Raw genomic sequence first — 18,075 nt, 5'->3', positions numbered from 1 at the left:
GTGGAGCTGTATACAGGAAGTACCAGTACCAGATCAATGTGGAGCTATATACAGGGAGTACCAGATCAAAGTGGAGCTATATACAGGAAGTACCAGTACCAGATCAATGTGGAGCTATATACAGGAAGTACCAGTACCAGATCAATGTGGAGCTATATACAGGGAGTACCAGTACCAGATCAATGTGGAGCTATATACAGGAAGTACCAGTACCAGATCAATGTGGAGGTATATACAGGGAGTACCAGATCAATGTGGAGCTATATACAGGAAGTACCAGTACCAGATCAATGTGGAGCTATATACAGGAAGAACCAGTACCAGATCAATGTGGAACTATATACAGGGAGAACCAGTACCAGATCAATGTGGAGCTATATACAGGGAGTACCAGTACCAGATCAATGTGGAGCTATATACAGGAAGAACCAGTACCAGATCAATGTGGAGTTATATACAGGGAGTACCAGTACCAGATCAATGTGGAGCTATATACAGGGAATACCAGTACCAGATCAATGTGGAGCTGTATACAGGGAGTACCAGTACCAAATCAATGTGGAGCTATATACAGGAAGAACCAGTACCAGATCAATGTGGAGCTATATACAGGGAGAACCAGTACCAGATCAATGTAGAGCTATATACAGGAAGAACCAGTACCAGATCAACGTGGAGCTATATACAGGAAGTACCAGTACCAGATCAATGTGGAGCAATATACAGGAAGTACTAGTACCAAATCAATGTGGAGCTATTTACAGGACGTACCAGTACCAGATCAATGTGGAGGTATATACAGGGAGTACCAGATCAATGTGGAGCTATATACAGGAAGTACCAGTACCAGATCAATGTGGAGCTATATACAGGAAGTACCAGTACCAGATCAATGTGGAGCTATATACAGGAAGAACCAGTACCAGATCAATGTGGAACTATATACAGGGAGAACCAGTACCAGATCAATGTGGAGCTATATACAGGGAGTACCAGTACCAGATCAATGTGGAGCTATATACAGGAAGAACCAGTACCAGATCAATGTGGAGTTATATACAGGGAGTACCAGTACCAGATCAATGTGGAGCTATATACAGGAAGTACCAGTACCAGATCAATGTGGAGCTATATACAGGAAGAACCAGTACCAGATCAATGTGGAGTTATATACAGGGAGTACCAGTACCAGATCAATGTGGAGCTATATACAGGAAGTACCAGTACCAGATCAATGTGGAGCTATATACAGGGAGTACCAGTACCAGATCAATGTGGAGCTATATACAGGAAGTACCAGTACCAGATCAATGTGGAGGTATATACAGGGAGTACCAGATCAATGTGGAGCTATATACAGGAAGTACCAGTACCAGATCAATGTGGAACTATATACAGGGAGAACCAATACCAGATCAATGTGGAGCTATATACAGGACGTACCAGTACCAGATCAATGTGGAGCAATATACAGGAAGTACCAGTACCAGATCAATGTGGAGCTATATACAGGACGTACCAGTACCAGATCAATGTGGAGCAATATACAGGAAGTACCAGTACCAAATCAATGTGGAGCTATATACAGGAAATACCAGTACCAGATCAATGTGGAGCTATATACAGGGAGTACCAGTACCAGATCAATGTGGAACAATATACAGGAAGTACCAGTACCAGATCAATGTGGAGCTATATACAGGGGGTACCAGTACCAAATCAATGTGGAGCTATATACAGGGAGTACCAGTACCAGATCAATGTGGAACTATATACAGGAAGTACCAGTACCAGATCAATGTGGAGCTATATACAGGGAGTACCAGTACCAGATCAATGTGGAGCAATATACAGGAAGTACCAGTACCAGATCAATGTGGAGCTATATACAGGGGGTACCAGTACCAAATCAATGTGGAGCTATATACAGGGAGTACCAGTACCAGATCAATGTGGAGCTATATACAGGAAGTACCAGTACCAGATCAATGTGGAGCTATATACAGGGAGTACCAGTACCAGATCAATGTGGAGCTATATACAGGAAGTACCAGTACCAGATCAATGTGGAGCTATATACAGGGAGTACCAGATCAATGTGGAGCTATATACAGGAAGTACCAGTACCAGATCAATGTGGAGCTATATACAGGAAGAACCAGTACCAGATCAATGTGGAACTATATACAGGGAGAACCCGTACCAGATCAATGTGGAGCTATATACAGGGAGTACCAGTACCAGATCAATGTGGAGCTATATACAGGAAGTACCAGTACCAGATCAATGTGGAGCTATATACAGGGAGTACCAGTACCAGATCAATGTGGAGCTATATACAGGAAGTACCAGTACCAGATCAATGTGGAGGTATATACAGGGAGTACCAGATCAATGTGGAGCTATATACAGGAAATACCAGTACCAGATCAATGTGGAACTATATACAGGGAGAACCAATACCAGATCAATGTGGAGCTATATACAGGGAGTACCAGTACCAGATCAATGTGGAGCAATATACAGGAAGAACCAGCACCAGATCAATGTGGAGTTATATACAGGGAGTACCAGTACCAGATCAATGTGGAGCTATATACAGGGAGTACCAGTACCAGATCAATGTGGAGCTGTATACAGGGAGTACCAGTACCATATCAATGTGGAGCTATATACAGGAAGAACCAGTACCAGATCAATGTAGAGCTATATACAGGAAGAACCAGTACCAGATCAATGTGGAGCTATATACAGGTAGTACCAGTACCAGATCAATGTGGAGCTATATACAGGTAGTACCAGTACCAGATCAATGTGGAGCTATATACAGGAAGTACCAGTACCAGATCAATGTGGAGCTATATACAGGTAGTACCAGTACCAGATCAATGTGGAGCTATATACAGGACGTACCAGTACCAGATCAATGTGGAGCAATATACAGGAATTACCAGTACCAGATCAATGTGGAGGTATATACAGGGAGTACCAGATCAATGTGGAGCTATATACAGGAAGTACCAGTACCAGATCAATGTGGAGCAATATACAGGAAGTACCAGTACCAAATCAATGTGGAGCTATATACAGGACGTACCAGTACCAGATCAATGCGGAGCTATATACAGGGATAACCAGTACCAGATCAATGTAGAGCTATATACAGGAAGAACCAGTACCAGATCAACGTGGAGCTATATACAGGAAGTACCAGTACCAGATCAATGTGGAGCAATATACAGGAATTACCAGTACCAAATCAATGTGGAGCTATATACAGGGAGTACTAGTACCAGATCAATGTGGAGCTATATACAGGACCTACCAGTACCAGATCAATGTGGAGCTATATACAGGACGTACCAGTACCAGATCAATGTGGAGCTATATACAGGACGTACCAGTACCAGATCAATGTGGAGCAATATACAGGAAGTACCAGTACCAGATCAATGTGGAGCTATATACAGGACGTACCAGTACCAGATCAATGTGGAGCAATATACAGGAAGTACCAGTACCAAATCAACGTGGAGCTATATACAGGAAGTACCAGTACCAGATCAATGTGGAGCTATATACATGACGTACCAGTACCAGATCAATGTGGAGCTATATACAGGAAGTACCAGTACCAAATCAATGTGGAGCTGTATACAGGTCGTACCAGTACCAGATCAATGTGGAGCTCTTTACAGGGAGTACCAGTACCAGATCAATGTGGAGCTATATACAGGAAGTACCAGATCAATGTGGAGCTATATACAGGACGTACCAGTACCAGATCAATGTAGAGCTATATACAGGAAGAACCAGTACCAGATCAATGTGGAACTTAATACAGGGAGAACCAGTACCAGATCAATGTGGAGCTATATACAGGGAGTACCAGTACCAGATCAATGTGGAACTATATACAGGGAGAACCAGTACCAGATCAATGTGAAACTATATACAGGGAAGAACCAGTACCAGATCAATGTGGAACTATATACAGGAAGAACCAGTACCAGATCAATGTGGAGCTATATACAGGACGTACCAGTACCAGATCAATGTGGAGCTATATACAGGAAGTACCAGCACCAGATCAATGTGGAGCTATATACAGGAAGAACCAGTACCAGATCAATGTGCTACTATATACAGGAAGTACCAGTACCAGATCAATGTGGAGCAATATACAGGACGTACCAGTACCAGATCAATGTGGAGCTATATACAGGAAGAACCAGTACCAGATCAATGTGGAGCTCTATACAGGAAGAACCAGTACCAGATCAGTTTTACTCAACAGGACTCATTGTAGCATATTACTAAGAATTTGAAAAATTCAGATAATTAGAATAGTTTACTAAGATGTGGGCTTATACTACTCTGGCTCCTTGCTGACGTTTGAATCTATGTTAGTGACTCATCTTTGAGATTGCATTTTCTCTAGTTTTTAATAAACTTCATACGTGTCATTCTGATTGGACTGTAATTCTCAGAGACGGCTAAATCTAGCTTAATGAGACATTCTTAGCCAAGATTTATGTAAAGTAAATCTCACAAGTAGTATTGAAATTAGCATACATGAGGAGTAGGATTACAATGTCATATTTTTCCCTCATTTGCATCTACAATGTGGTTCCTACTTCGTATGAGTTGGGATTCTGTGATAGCCAGTATTGTTGACTGGCAGTGATTGCTGTTTGGTGTTTTTTCAATTTACCTGGAAATTTCTGGAAACATACAGTAAAAGAAACCCCGGACAAAAGACCTAGGCGAGGGGTCAAAGGTATGCATCATGAACACATATACCCACTCCAGGTACTGTAGGATATAACAATTGACCATCTCCCCACGGACAACGCTAACCTTAGTTTTCAACATTCTGTCGCCGGGCATTATTCAGATGCGATGTGCGCTGCTCCAAAGCAATTTGTTCTCTGTCTTTTCTGATGTTGTAAAACACAGAGCAGTTAATATGCTCTAACCTTCCCCAGCCCTCCCTCCCACTTTCCCTCCCTTCCTCAATCCTACAGATTGAACAGCCCAGGCAGTCAGGGCAGTAGGTATTGTGATTCCCATAAAGAGGGTGTCATGATTGAAATTAATACAATATATCAAGCATTGCGAAGACTTCCATTACACCATGGCTGAAATAAGCCTCCCCTCACTCCCACGAGCCGCTAACGTGATCCAACCCAACATTAATCCTGCCTTGAATATAATTTAGAGGAGTTTTTCGTTCCCTTACCGTTTGAGAATGCTCTCGGAGACAGCGCCAGGGTTCAGGGTTCAACTCTGAGGACGTCTGAGAAGATGCATTACAGCTCCTCCCTACACCCACATGCTCCGAGGGAACCAACCATGCCAATCTGGGGTGTTATCTGGCTGTGGTGACCCAGGATGGGTGAGGTGTGTGTGTGTGGGGTGGTTACGTGTATTTGTGGCTTCCCGTCTGCTGTGCTGGTGCATTCAGGGAGAGAGAGGCTCTGCAGGCTTTGTCATGCTTGTCTGAAAAGACTCAGGTCCAGTGTTAGGGAGGATTCACCTGTTTCCTTAGTGTGGTAGGGATTACAAAGATTCTCCTATTATCTCTCTTGTTCGCCTTCTCAAACATGGAAATAGAAAATATCAAATAAGGCCGTATAACTGTACTATTCTACTCCGAGGACAACAAAGTATTTTCCATCTGAATGGGTAAGAGGATGATCACTAACTCCTTGTGATTGTTGCCTGAACTAATCCGTGTTTGTTCTGAATATGGCCTGATTATTGTTCCAACCCCTTTGTTACTACTGTACAGTAAATACCTCATGGTGTGAAGTGGATCCATTACTTGAACTGGAAAGCATGATGTTATGGTTGTTTGATGGCAGACGGACACAAGACACATTTACCCATTCAATAAAACAAACTATACTGTCAACTGTCGTATGCTTACGAGGGCTATGTTTTTGTCTCTGTTTTCCACAGAGATCGACAAGGAGAGTTGTGGGGACCCTGGTACGCCCCTCTATGGAATAAGGGAAGGGGACAGCTTCCTGAATGGGGGCATCCTGCGCTTTGAGTGTCAGTTTGGGTTTGAACTCATCGGGGAGAGGACCATAGCATGCCAGAACAACAACCAGTGGTCGGCCAACATCCCCATGTGCATCTGTGAGTATGAACATCTACATCACATCTGTTGTCTGGGATTGTTCGTCTTATTTTTTCATCAAAATGTGTCTGAATCCCAAGTGGCACTACTTTTTACCAGAGCCCTATGGGCACTATACTAAACTGAACAAAAATACAAACGCAACATGCAACAAAAACAAAGATTTTACTGAGTTGCCGTTCATATAATTGGGCTCCCATTTACATTACATTTACATTTAAGTCATTTAGCAGACGCTCTTATCCAGAGCGACTTACAAATTGGTGCATTCACCTTATGACATCCAGTGGAGCAGCCACTTTACAATAGTGCATCTAATCTAATCGAGTGGTGCAGCGGTCTAAGGCACTGCATCTCAGTGCTAGAGGCGTCACTACAGACACCCTGGTTCGAATCAAGGCTGTATCACAACCGGCCGTGATTGGGAATCCCATAGGGCGGTCGCACAATTGGCCCAGCGGCGTCCGGGTTTGGCTGGTGTAGGCCCTCATTGTAAATAAGAATTCGTTCTTAACTGACTTGCTGATTTAAATAAAGATTTAAATAAAAATGTATATAAGGAAATCATTCAATTGAAATTATTTCAAGGGGCCCTAATCTATGGATTTCACATGGGAATGCAGATATGCATCTGTTGTTCACAGATACCTTAAATAAAAAGGTAGGGGCGTGGATCAGAAAACTAGTCTGTATCTGGTGTGACCACCATTTGACTCATGCAGTGCAACACATCTCCTTTGCATAGAGTTGAATAGGGCTGTTGATTGTGCCCTGTGGAATGTTGTCCCACTCCTCTTCAATGGCTGTGCGATGTTGCTGTATATTGGCGGGAGTTGGAACACGCTGTCATACACGTCGATCCAGAGCATCCCAAATAATACGCAAGCCATGGAAGAGCTGGGACATTTACAGGAGTTGTGTACAGATTCTTGCGACATAGGGCGATGTATTATCATGCTCAAACATGAGGTGATGGCAGGTGGATGAATGGCACGAAAATGTAACCATTTCTAAAAACATAATTCCACGTTGACATTATGAGCTATTGTGTGTAGATCAGTGACACAACAAATCAATGTAATCCATGTTGAATTCAGGCTGTAACATAACACAATGTGAAGAAAGTGAAGGGGTGTGAATACATTCTGAAGGCACTGTATGTACACAACAAAATATACAGCATGATAATGAATGTGCTGTCAGATATGACGGTATTTACAAATATAAAGTGTATTGGTAGAGGGTAGTGTATTGGTAGAGGGTAGTGTCTTGGTAGAGGGTATTGTCTTGGTAGAGGGTAGTGTCTTGGTAGAGGATAGTGTCTTGGTAGAGGATAGTGTCTTGGTAGAGGATAGTGTCTTGGTAGAGATAGGAGAGGTTAGTGTCTTGGTAGTAGTAGATAGTGTCTTGGTAGAGGGTAGTGTATTGGTAGAGGATAGTGTCTTGGTAGAGGTTAGTGTCTTGGTAGAGGGTAGTGTATTGGTAGAGGGTAGTGTATTGGTAGAGGGTAGTGTATTGGTAGAGGGTAGTGTATTGGTAGAGGGTAGTGTCTTGGTAGAGGTTAGTGTCTTGGTAGAGGGTAGTGTATTGGTAGAGGGTAGTGTATTGGTAGAGGGTAGTGTATTGGTAGAGGGTAGTGTCTTGTTAGAGGGTAGTGTCTTGGTAGAGGGTAGTGTCTTGTTAGAGGGTATTGTCTTGGTAGAGGGTAGTGTCTTGGTAGAGGGTAGTGTCTTGGTACCCTCTTGGTAGAGGGTAGTGTCTTGGTAGAGGGTAGTGTGTTGGTAGAGGGTAGTGTCTTGGTAGAGGGTAGTGTCTTGGTAGAGGCTGGTGTCTTGGTAGAGGGTAGTGTCTTGGTAGAGGGTAGTGTCTTGGTAGAGGTTAGTGTCTTGGTAGAGGGTAGTGTATTGGTAGAGGGTAGTGTATTGGTAGAGGGTAGTGTCTTGTTAGAGGGTATTGTCTTGGTAGAGGGTAGTGTCTTGTTAGAGGGTAGTGTCTTGGTAGAGGATAGTGTCTTGGTAGAGGGTAGTGTATTGGTAGAGGGTAGTGTCTTGTTAGAGGGTATTGTCTTGGTAGAGGGTAGTGTCTTGGTAGAGGGTAGTGTCTTGGTAGAGGGTAGTGTCTTGGTAGAGGATAGTGTCTTGGTAGAGGATAGTGTCTTGGTAGAGGTTAGTGTCTTGGTAGAGGTTAGTGTCTTGGTAGAGGGTAGTGTCTTGGTAGAGGATAGTGTCTTGGTAGAGGGTAGTGTCTTGGTAGAGGGTAGTGTCTTGGTAGAGGGTAGTGTCTTGGTACCCTCTTGGTAGAGGGTAGTGTCTTGGTAGAGGGTAGTGTCTTGGTAGAGGTTAGTGTATTGGTAGAGGGTAGTGTCTTGGTAGAGGGTAGTGTCTTGGTAGAGGCTGGTGTCTTGGTAGAGGGTAGTGTCTTGGTAGAGGGTAGTGTCTTGGTAGAGGTTAGTGTCTTGGTAGAGGTTAGTGTCTTGGTAGAGGATAGTGTCTTGGTAGAGGGTAGTGTCTTGTTAGAGGGTAGTGTCTTGGTAGAGGTTAGTGTCTTGGTAGAGGGTAGTGTCTTGGTAGAGGGTAGTGTCTTGGTAGAGGGTAGTGTCTTGGTAGAGGGTAGTGTCTTGGTAGAGGGTATTGTCTTGGTAGAGGATAGTGTCTTGGTAGATGGTAGTGTCTTGGTAGAGGATAGTGTCTTGGTAGATGGTAGTGTCTTGGTAGAGGGTAGTGTCTTGGTAGAGGGTGGTGTCTTGTTAGAGGGTAGTGTCTTGGTAGAGGTTAGTGTCTTGGTAGAGGGTAGTGTCTTGGTAGAGGTTAGTGTCTTGGTAGATGGTAGTGTCTTGGTAGAGGTTAGTGTCTTGGTAGAGGGTAGTGTCTTGGTAGAGGGTAGTGTCTTGGTAGAGGGTAGTGTCTTGGTAGAGGTTAGTGTCTTGGTAGAGGTTAGTTTCTTGGTAGAGGGTAGTGTCTTGGTAGAGGGTAGTGTCTTGGTAGACTGTAGTGTCTTGGTACAGCGTAGTGTCTTGGTACAGCGTAGTGTCTTGTCTCCCACATCAATCTACAGTCTTGTCAGTGTCTTCTGTAATCAAAACCAGTGATACCAGATCCCTGTAGATTATGATGTTGATACCATATTAACAGATGTTTCATCAATTTCTGCTACATTCAGTTCCAGGCATTATGAAGTGCGTTTACGCCATCTTTTGTCTTTGCCCCCATCCCTCTCCTCTACAGTCCCATGCCTGTCCAACTTCACAGCGCCAATGGGCACAGTCCTATCACCCGACTACCCAGAAGGCTACAGCAACAACATGAACTGCGTGTGGCTGATCCTATCGGAACCCGGCAGCCGCATCCACCTGGCCTTCAACGACTTTGACCTGGAGGCGCCTTACGACTTCCTCACCGTGAAGGACGGCGAGCTGCTGGACGCCACCGTCCTGGGACGCTTCTCGGGGACCGAGTCCCCCTCCCACCTCGACAGTAACACTAACATACTGAGGCTAGAGTTCCAGGCCGACCACTCCATGGCCGGACGAGGGTTCAACATCACCTACAGCAGTAGGTTTCACCTTGATGTTGCGTTCTGTGCTGTCCTTCGTTTGATTTGACCATGTTAGTTGATTAGGGCTCAGTTCAGTTGAACCCATGTTGTGCTATTTCCATGGTTACTCTGCCATAAACCAAGTGCAATTGAGTTTGGCCCTTGGTAATGTTAGCTGTGGCCATTTCTTTCTTTTTGTGGCACCTTGTGGTGACTTTACAGTAATGACTATAGTCCTTGTATATTTTGTCCTGATTGAATCCTTATGATATTTGTCCTACCCTGGCCTATCTCATATCTGTTTCAATTGTTTTTAGTTATCACGTAAGGGCTTAATCAATTTCCACCCAATCGACTTTGCCCTCACAGTTATGGTTATCCTTTTCAAAATGGCCTCATAACTGTTGCTTTCTGAAGGAGACGCAACATGTCACACCAATCCATCACTTCTGTCAAAAGAATGTGGGGGAAAAAAGAGGCCATGAAATATTTTGTGCAAATAAGGCCCAAGTCATTAGGAACAATTGTAGGAGCTGGCCTTTCTGATTGACAACCAAACTCCATGTTATTTTAGTAAGGTACTGTCAGTGACATGATTGAGCAATGTTGCACTGATGTTATGTTCGACTGGGGGCTTTCTGTCTCAAGACATCCATCAGTCAGTCAGTCTGACTTGACCTGCGAGGCTATGGTAACAAGAGTTTAAGGCCAATTTACTTGGAAGACATCTTCCTGCAGGGATTAAATCTCCTCTACGCTTCATAAAGTTCTGAAAAAATTGCTTTGAGGTCACTAGCACTACAAGGGAAAAAACAAACACCCTTTAGGGGAAAGTGGTTGTTTTCATGTCGTGAAGTGCCCTAGACTATCGTCTTGAGTCTCTTAATGCTTAACACTAGAGCCCTTTCAACTTCCCCTTTGTTACGAGGTCTATGCTCAACCTATGCTGGTGTCACTAGAAGTGAAGTGTTGGCTTCTGTTTGTCTTTACAATCCTACTCTAGATTTGAGCAACCAACTCAGACCATAACTAGCCTCGCCCCAACCGCTCAGGCATCTCAAATGTAAAAATTAGGGTTGTACCGAATAAACTCACCCCACAGCATGAAATGTCACCAATGCCGCCATTTAATCAGATGATTTTCCGTGGCACAACTGGTTTGTAGGTTTTCAAGCTAGCAGTTACATGGGTGTACGATCAGAAGATCATTGGTTGGAGCCCAGTAAGGCGACAGGGACGGACAAGGAAGCAAATCAGTTAGCAGTTACATCTGGCAAAGCGAAATCAAAACATTTGTGTTTTCAGCGTTCGGCCACAACGAGTGTCCCGACCCGGGCATCCCGATAAATGCGAGGCGCTTCGGGGACAACTTCCAACTGGGCAGCTCCATCTCAGTGATCTGTGAGGACGGCTTCATCAAGACCCAGGGGTCCCAGACCATCACCTGTGAGCTGGACAACGGCAAGGTGATGTGGAGCGGACCCATCCCTAAATGTGAAGGTAATTATCCTGCTCTTCCTGGGGAGAGGAGAGACTGGGTGTGTTTGTGTTGGGTGTGTGTAGGTGTGTTCGTGTGTGAGTGCATGTTTGTGTGTATGTGTGTGTACATGTGCACGTCCGTACATGCATGTATTTTAGGGTAATTACCCTGTTCCTGACACAGACAAAAGTCTAAGTGAGTGTAAGCGGATTGGATACTAGAGGATAATCACCTGTGTGTTGTAGGATACTAGAGGACACTCACCTGTGTGTTGGAGGATACTAGAGGACACTCACCTGTGTGTTGTAGGATACTAGAGGGCACTCACCTGTGTGTTGTAGGATACCAGAGGACGCTCACCTGTGTGTTGGAGGATACTAGAGGGCACTCACCTGTGTGTTGTAGGATACTAGAGGACACTCACATGTGTGTTGGAGGATACTAGAGGGCACTCACCTGTGTGTTGTAGGATACTAGAGGACACTCACCTGTGTGTTGGAGGATACTAGAGGGCACTCACCTGTGTGTTGTAGGATACTAGAGGACGCTCACCTGTGTGTTGGAGGATACTAGAGGGCACTCACCTGTGTGTTGTAGGATACTAGAGGACACTCACCTGTGTGTTGGAGGATACTAGAGGGCACTCACCTGTGTGTTGTAGGATACTAGAGGACACTCACCTGTGTGTTGGAGGATACTAGAGGGCACTCACCTGTGTGTTGGGGGATACTAGAGGACACTCACCTGTGTGTTGGGGGATACTAGAGGACACTCACCTGTATGTTACAGGATACTAGAGGACACTCACCTGTGTGTTGTAGGATACTAGAGGACACTCACCTGTATGTTACAGGATACTAGAGGACACTCACCTGTGTGTTGGAGGATACTAGGGAAGGCTTAGGGACACCTGGAGATTGGGGACAGGAAACAAGGGTACTGTAGGCCAAGCAGTCACCTTCAATCTGACTTCCTGTCAGTCATTCACCCTGCACCTTATGTTCCTGATGCTGTGGTGACATCACTCAGATGGAGAAGGAATAAAGAGCCTCATGTTAGCATGTACAGTACGCTGTATGACACTGTTTACCAGATTAGATCATCAAGCAGGGCATTTTGAGTTATTTAAAACTCTCTCTCTTAAAACTCTCTCTCCCCCCTCCCCTCCGTAGCCCCCTGTGGAGGCCACTTCTCCTCTCCCAGTGGGGTAATCCTGTCCCCAGGGTGGCCTGGATACTATAAAGGCTCCCTCAGCTGTGAGTGGGTCATCGAGACCGAGCCCGGACGCTCCATCAAGATCACCTTTGACAAGTACTTGTCCATTATATCATTAAAGTTGTTCAATGTATTCTATTTTATTCTATTAGCATTCCCAAACTGTTGAGTACGGAGAATGGATTTCTGCATCAATGAATACACCCATAATGGAATCTTATTGCTTATTTATTGTATATTTATAAAGTCTGCTTTGAAAGTGCTTTTTAGTGCAGTAGTAGACTTAATCGAAGTTTATGCAACTGTAGCACTGACTATGTATTATCACAAGTAAATAAAATGTGTATATTTCATAATTCTTCTGTCATTGGTCCAGGTTTCAGACAGAGCTGGGCTATGACTTCTTGGAGATCCACGATGGGCCCAACCTGCTCTCTCCTCTGGTCGGCTCATTCAACGGTACCCAGGTGCCCCAGTTCCTGTTCAGCAGTACTAACCACCTGTACATGCTCTTCACCACCGACAACAGCCGCTCCAACAGTGGATTTAAGATCATCTATGAGAGTAAGTCTAGTGTAGTGACCCAGGTGTTCCTGGTCAGATCATCTACCATAGTACTAGTCTAGTGTAATGACCCAGGTGTTCCTGGTCAGATCATCTACCATAGTACTAGTCTAGTGTATTGACCCAGGTGTTCCTGGTCAGATCATCTACCATAGTACTAGTCTAGTGTAATGACCCAGGTGTTCCTGGTCAGATCATCTACCATAGTACTAGTCTAGTGTAATGACCCAGGTGTTCCTGGTCAGATCATCTACCATAGTACTAGTCTAGTGTAATGACCCAGGTGTTCCTGGTCAGATCATCTACCATAGTACTAGTCTAGTGTAATGACCCAGGTGTTCCTGGTCAGATCATCTACCATAGTACTAGTCTAGTGTAATGACCCAGGTGTTCCTGGTCAGATCATCTACCATAGTACTAGTCTAGTGTAATGACCCAGGTGTTCCTGGTCAGATCATCTACCATAGTACTAGTCTAGTGTAATGACCCAGGTGTTCCTGGTCAGATCATCTACCATAGTACTAGTCTAGTGTATAATGACCCAGGTGTTCCTGGTCAGATCATCTACCATAGTACTAGTCTAGTGTAATGACCCAGGTGTTCCTGGTCAGATCATCTACCATAGTACTAGTCTAGTGTAATGACCCAGGTGTTCCTGGTCAGATCATCTACCATAGTACTAGTCTAGTGTAATGACCCAGGTGTTCCTGGTCAGATCATCTACCATAGTACTAGTCTAGTTGTTAAAGCTTCCTATTCCCTGTATGAGACGTTTGATGTTGTTGACCCCATAATATTTTAAACTTCAGGCGTGACCGTGGACACCTACTCCTGCCAGGACCCGGGCTTCCCGGTCAACGGGTTGCGTTACGGTCAAGACTTCACCATCGGTTCGACTGTGTCGTTCGGCTGTGACCCTGGATACAGGCTAAGCCACGAGGAACCTCTGGTCTGTGAGAAAAACCACTGGTGGAGCCACCCTCTGCCCACCTGTGATGGTACGAACCAGTTCAAACCAGTTTAAATCATTTCCAAACCGAGTTTAGGTATGCACATCCAGTGACTTTCAGGTGCAGGGTACATTAGGCTAAGTCATGAACTGCGGAAGCATTCACAGTCTGCATGGTATGGACAGTAGCCATGGTGACCAAGGTTGTGGCAGAATCCTATTAGCCTGTTTACCAGATGTGTTTGTTCCTCACATGTCGTGGTCATTGTGGTGCTGAACACATAACAAGTGGGATCTAGTCTAGATCTGGGCTTTCCCTGGTACATATCTGACCACCAGGTTAGTGATCTAGTCGAGATCTGGGCTTTCCATAGTACATATCTGACCACCAGGTTAGTGATCTAGTCTAGATCATTGCTCTCCATCATACATATCTGACCACCAGGTTAGTGATCTAGTCTAGATCTGGGCTTTCCATAGTACATATCTGACCACCAGGTTAGTGATCTAGTCTAGATCTGGGCTTTCCATAGTACATATCTGACCACCAGGTTAGTGATCTAGTCTAGATCTGGGTTTTCCATAGTACATATCTGACCACCAGGTTAGTGATCTAGTCTAGATCTGGGCTTTCCATAGTACATATCTGACCACCAGGTTAGTGATCTAGTCTAGATCATTGCTCTCCATAGTGCATATCTACCCACCTAGTCTAGATCTGGGCTCTCCATAGTACATTTCTGACCACCAGGTTAGTGATCTAGTCTAGATCTGGGCTTTCCATAGTACATATCTGACCACCAGGCTAGTGCTATGTTCCTGGAGAACTACCATCCTGTAGGTTATCTAGCACACCTGATTCTAATAATTAGCTGGTTGATAAGCTGAATACGCTGAATCAGGTCAGTTACAGCTGGGGTTGAAGTTAAAACCTACAGGTTTGTAGCTCTCCAGGAACAGGCTTGGAGTTAAATCCTACAGGAGGATCGCTCTCCAGGAACAGGGTTGGTGTGAAAACATACAGGAGGGTAGCTCTCCAGGAACAGGGTTGGTGTGAAAACCTACAGGAGGGTGGCTCTCCAGGAACAGGGTTGGAGTTAAAACCTACAGGAGGGTCGCTCTCCAGGAACAGGGTTGGAGTGAAAACCTACAGGAGGGTGGCTCTCCAGGAACATGGTTGGTTTAAACCTTACAGGAGGGTTTCTCTCCATCTTGAGCTTTCAAATCTTGACCTATCAAATCTTGAGCTATCAAATCATGAGCTTTCAAATCTTATTAAATCTTGAGCTTTCAAATCTTATCAAATCTTGAGCTATCAAATCTTGAGTTATCAAATCTTGAATAATCACTTTCAACAGGCCTCGATTAGTTTAAATATTCTCTCATGATATGATGCCAAAGATAGCGCCAAACTGCCTATTGACAAAACCAATGAAGGATGGAATTGTGTTTTTGCGCTGAGAAATTTAGCCTACAAGAGTGGTTGTTCAATACTTGAGTCAATGACAGTTCATGTAAATGGGCTGCCTGGTGAAAGAGAATCAGCCCAGCGACTCTGGGACTGACAAAACATTTTAGCTCGTTCGTCTCTCCGTGTTTAGATTTCAGAGATCTATTTTCTTGTCCAGGGAGAAAGCTAAACTGAGACAATGCAATTCAATGCCAGGCCATTAGGCTGTATGTGCAGGTGAATCACAGAGGCAATTTGCTGTGATGGCTGCTTGGCCTGATAGGAACTGATCTCCTCACCAGATTAGGGATCCTGGAGCACCTTTTACCTGCGCTATAGCTTGTCATCTCACCTCACCTGCCTCCTGCTATGACTCTGAAGGCTTTTATGTATGCATTGGGGGTAAGCGGGAGGGGGTGGAGGGTTGGGAAGCTGACCTAAGTGGAATAGTGGGGAGAATGTGAACTCCAAATGTTGATATTCTGGGTTCTTCGATATGGAAATTGAGGGCACAGCATGTCAACATGAAACATCTTGTTCAGTTCTTTTCTTACTCAGAGAGTGAGAGATATAGAGAGTGAGTGAGAGATATATAGAGTGAGAGGGAGAGGGGAGGGGAAAGAGAGAGAGACAGAGAGAGAGACAGAGAGAGAGAGAGAGAGAGAGAGAGAGAGAGAGAGACAGAGACAGAGAGAGACAGAGACAGAGACAGAGACAGAGACACAGAGAGACAGAGAGACAGAGAGATAGAGAGACAGAGAGATAGAGATATAGAGACAGAGAGAGACAGAGACAGAGACATAGAGATAGAGAGACAGAGAGAGAGAGAGAGACAGAGACAGAGACAGAGATAGAGAGACAGAGAGAGAGAGAGAGAGAGACAGAGAGACAGAGAGAGAGAGACAGAGACAGAGAGATACAGATAGATAGAGAGAGACAGAGAGAGAGAGACAGAGACAGAGAGAGAGATAGAGATAGATAGAGAGAGACAGAGAGAGAGAGACAGAGACAGAGAGAGAGATAGAGATAGATATATAGAGAGAGAGACAGAGACAGAGACAGAGAGAGACAGAGAGAGAGAGACAGAGACAGAGAGAGAGATAGAGATAGATAGAGAGAGACAGAGAGAGAGAGACAGAGACAGAGAGAGAGATAGAGATAGATATATAGAGAGAGAGACAGAGACAGAGACAGAGAGAGACAGAGAGGAACAGAATAAGATCAATGTAGTCCACATTTCCCTGTACGATAAGGCTTTGTATTAAGTGCTTAATACAAAGCCTATTAAGTTGCTCCATTCATTATTGATACAGAACTGCATCTGTCTGGGACAGATAAGTACTAGTGCATGCTGAGAAGGAAGAGAGGAGAGGTTGAGAGGAGGAAGAGAATAAGAGAGGTTTCACTTCCTCAATCTCCCTCAGAGTTACAGAACAACATCACATCAGATAAAACGTGCCAAACTGACTTCGCTTTACACTGAGAGTTAGTGTTTGTCCATGATTTAACATGGCTGCCGTAGCTCCCTTAAGGAAGGCACTTAACCCCTCAATCTGCTCCAAGAGTTCCTGCATCGCTGACGCTGTGCTTCCACCCGCTCGGGTTGTTTGTGTGACTCAGAGGGTTGAGTTAACCTTTTACTGCAGTGGGCTAAATCAGGGTCACACAGAGTGTTTCTTGGTAGTCTTAAACACATCTACTTTAAAACAGAGGTATACACGTCACACACGATTATGGGATTGAAAAAAAGAAGACACCTCTAACATGTCAGAAATAGATTTGAAATATATTACACTTTCGTATACAGAAGACTCAAATATAACAAAACTGTTTGACATAGAAACACTGGCATATATCTGTTCTCTACAAAAACATGAACAATAAAGTGTTTCACCCTCCTTGTTCCCCAGCGTTGTGTGGAGGGGACGTGCGAGGGCCCGGCGGCACCATCCTGTCTCCTGGATATCCTGAGATGTATCCCAGCTCACTCAACTGTACCTGGACTGTGGAGGTCAGCCATGGCAAAGGTAAGCCTTGGTTAGCTTAGTGTCCTCCCTGAGATCCTTTCTCTATGGGTCTAGATTGGCAAAGGTAAGCCTTGGTTAGCTTAGCGTCCTCCCTGAGATCCTTTCTCTATTGGTCTAGATTGGCAAAGGTAAGCCTTGGTTAGCTTAGCGTCCTCCCTGAGATCCTTTCTCTATGGGTCTAGATTGGCAAAGGTAAGCCTTGGTTAGCTTTAGCGTCCTCCCTGAGATCCTTTCTCTATTGGTCTAGATTGGCAAAGGTAAGCCTTAGCTCCCTTCCCTATTGGTCGAGAATTGCCCCCAAGCTGTCCAGTCAAGACAGAGTCATCCATGTCTGGAATTAGCCAACAACATAGGTGATGACTTCTAAATCAAGTTTGAGAATATATATTGAATGTTCCTAGGTAGCTAACACTCAAATTCTATTCTGCCTATAATCACACAATGTTGTTATGGTACTACAAACCTGAAGTATTGTTGACATAGACAGCTATTCCGTCTGCAGATATATAACATATACAAATGACAGGCAAACAATATGTACAAATGTTGATACTGTAGAATTATATATAAATTAGTAAACTGAAAAACCGACTCCTATTCACTTTAACAGAGGCTTGGTGAAAGGCATTGTGGGACATGAATACTGATTCACTATAGGTCCTCTTCCCAGCCCAGCCCATCTCTCTGAAATATCATTATAATACAAGG

The 18,075-nt window shown here is 44.4% G+C and overlaps 1 protein-coding gene across 1 annotated transcript in view; it reads left to right on the top strand.

Annotated features, from left to right (window-relative positions):
• Positions 1-18,075, top strand: part of LOC115128828 (CUB and sushi domain-containing protein 3-like) — a 997,580-nt gene that overhangs the window by 591,084 nt on the left and 388,421 nt on the right. Inside the window, exons 13-19 of the mRNA XM_065018010.1 lie at positions 5,965-6,147; positions 9,373-9,699; positions 10,988-11,182; positions 12,335-12,473; positions 12,754-12,941; positions 13,751-13,939; positions 17,251-17,367. Coding sequence (XP_064874082.1) covers positions 5,965-6,147; positions 9,373-9,699; positions 10,988-11,182; positions 12,335-12,473; positions 12,754-12,941; positions 13,751-13,939; positions 17,251-17,367 — 1,338 coding nt within the window. The remainder of the gene's footprint in view (positions 1-5,964; positions 6,148-9,372; positions 9,700-10,987; positions 11,183-12,334; positions 12,474-12,753; positions 12,942-13,750; positions 13,940-17,250; positions 17,368-18,075) is intronic.

This window comes from Oncorhynchus nerka, linkage group LG4 (assembly GCF_034236695.1).
Source record: "Oncorhynchus nerka isolate Pitt River linkage group LG4, Oner_Uvic_2.0, whole genome shotgun sequence".
Taxonomy (NCBI): Eukaryota; Metazoa; Chordata; class Actinopteri; order Salmoniformes; family Salmonidae; genus Oncorhynchus; species Oncorhynchus nerka.
Note: the sequence above shows the minus strand (reverse complement) of the source record. Positions and strands in the feature narration are given on the sequence as shown.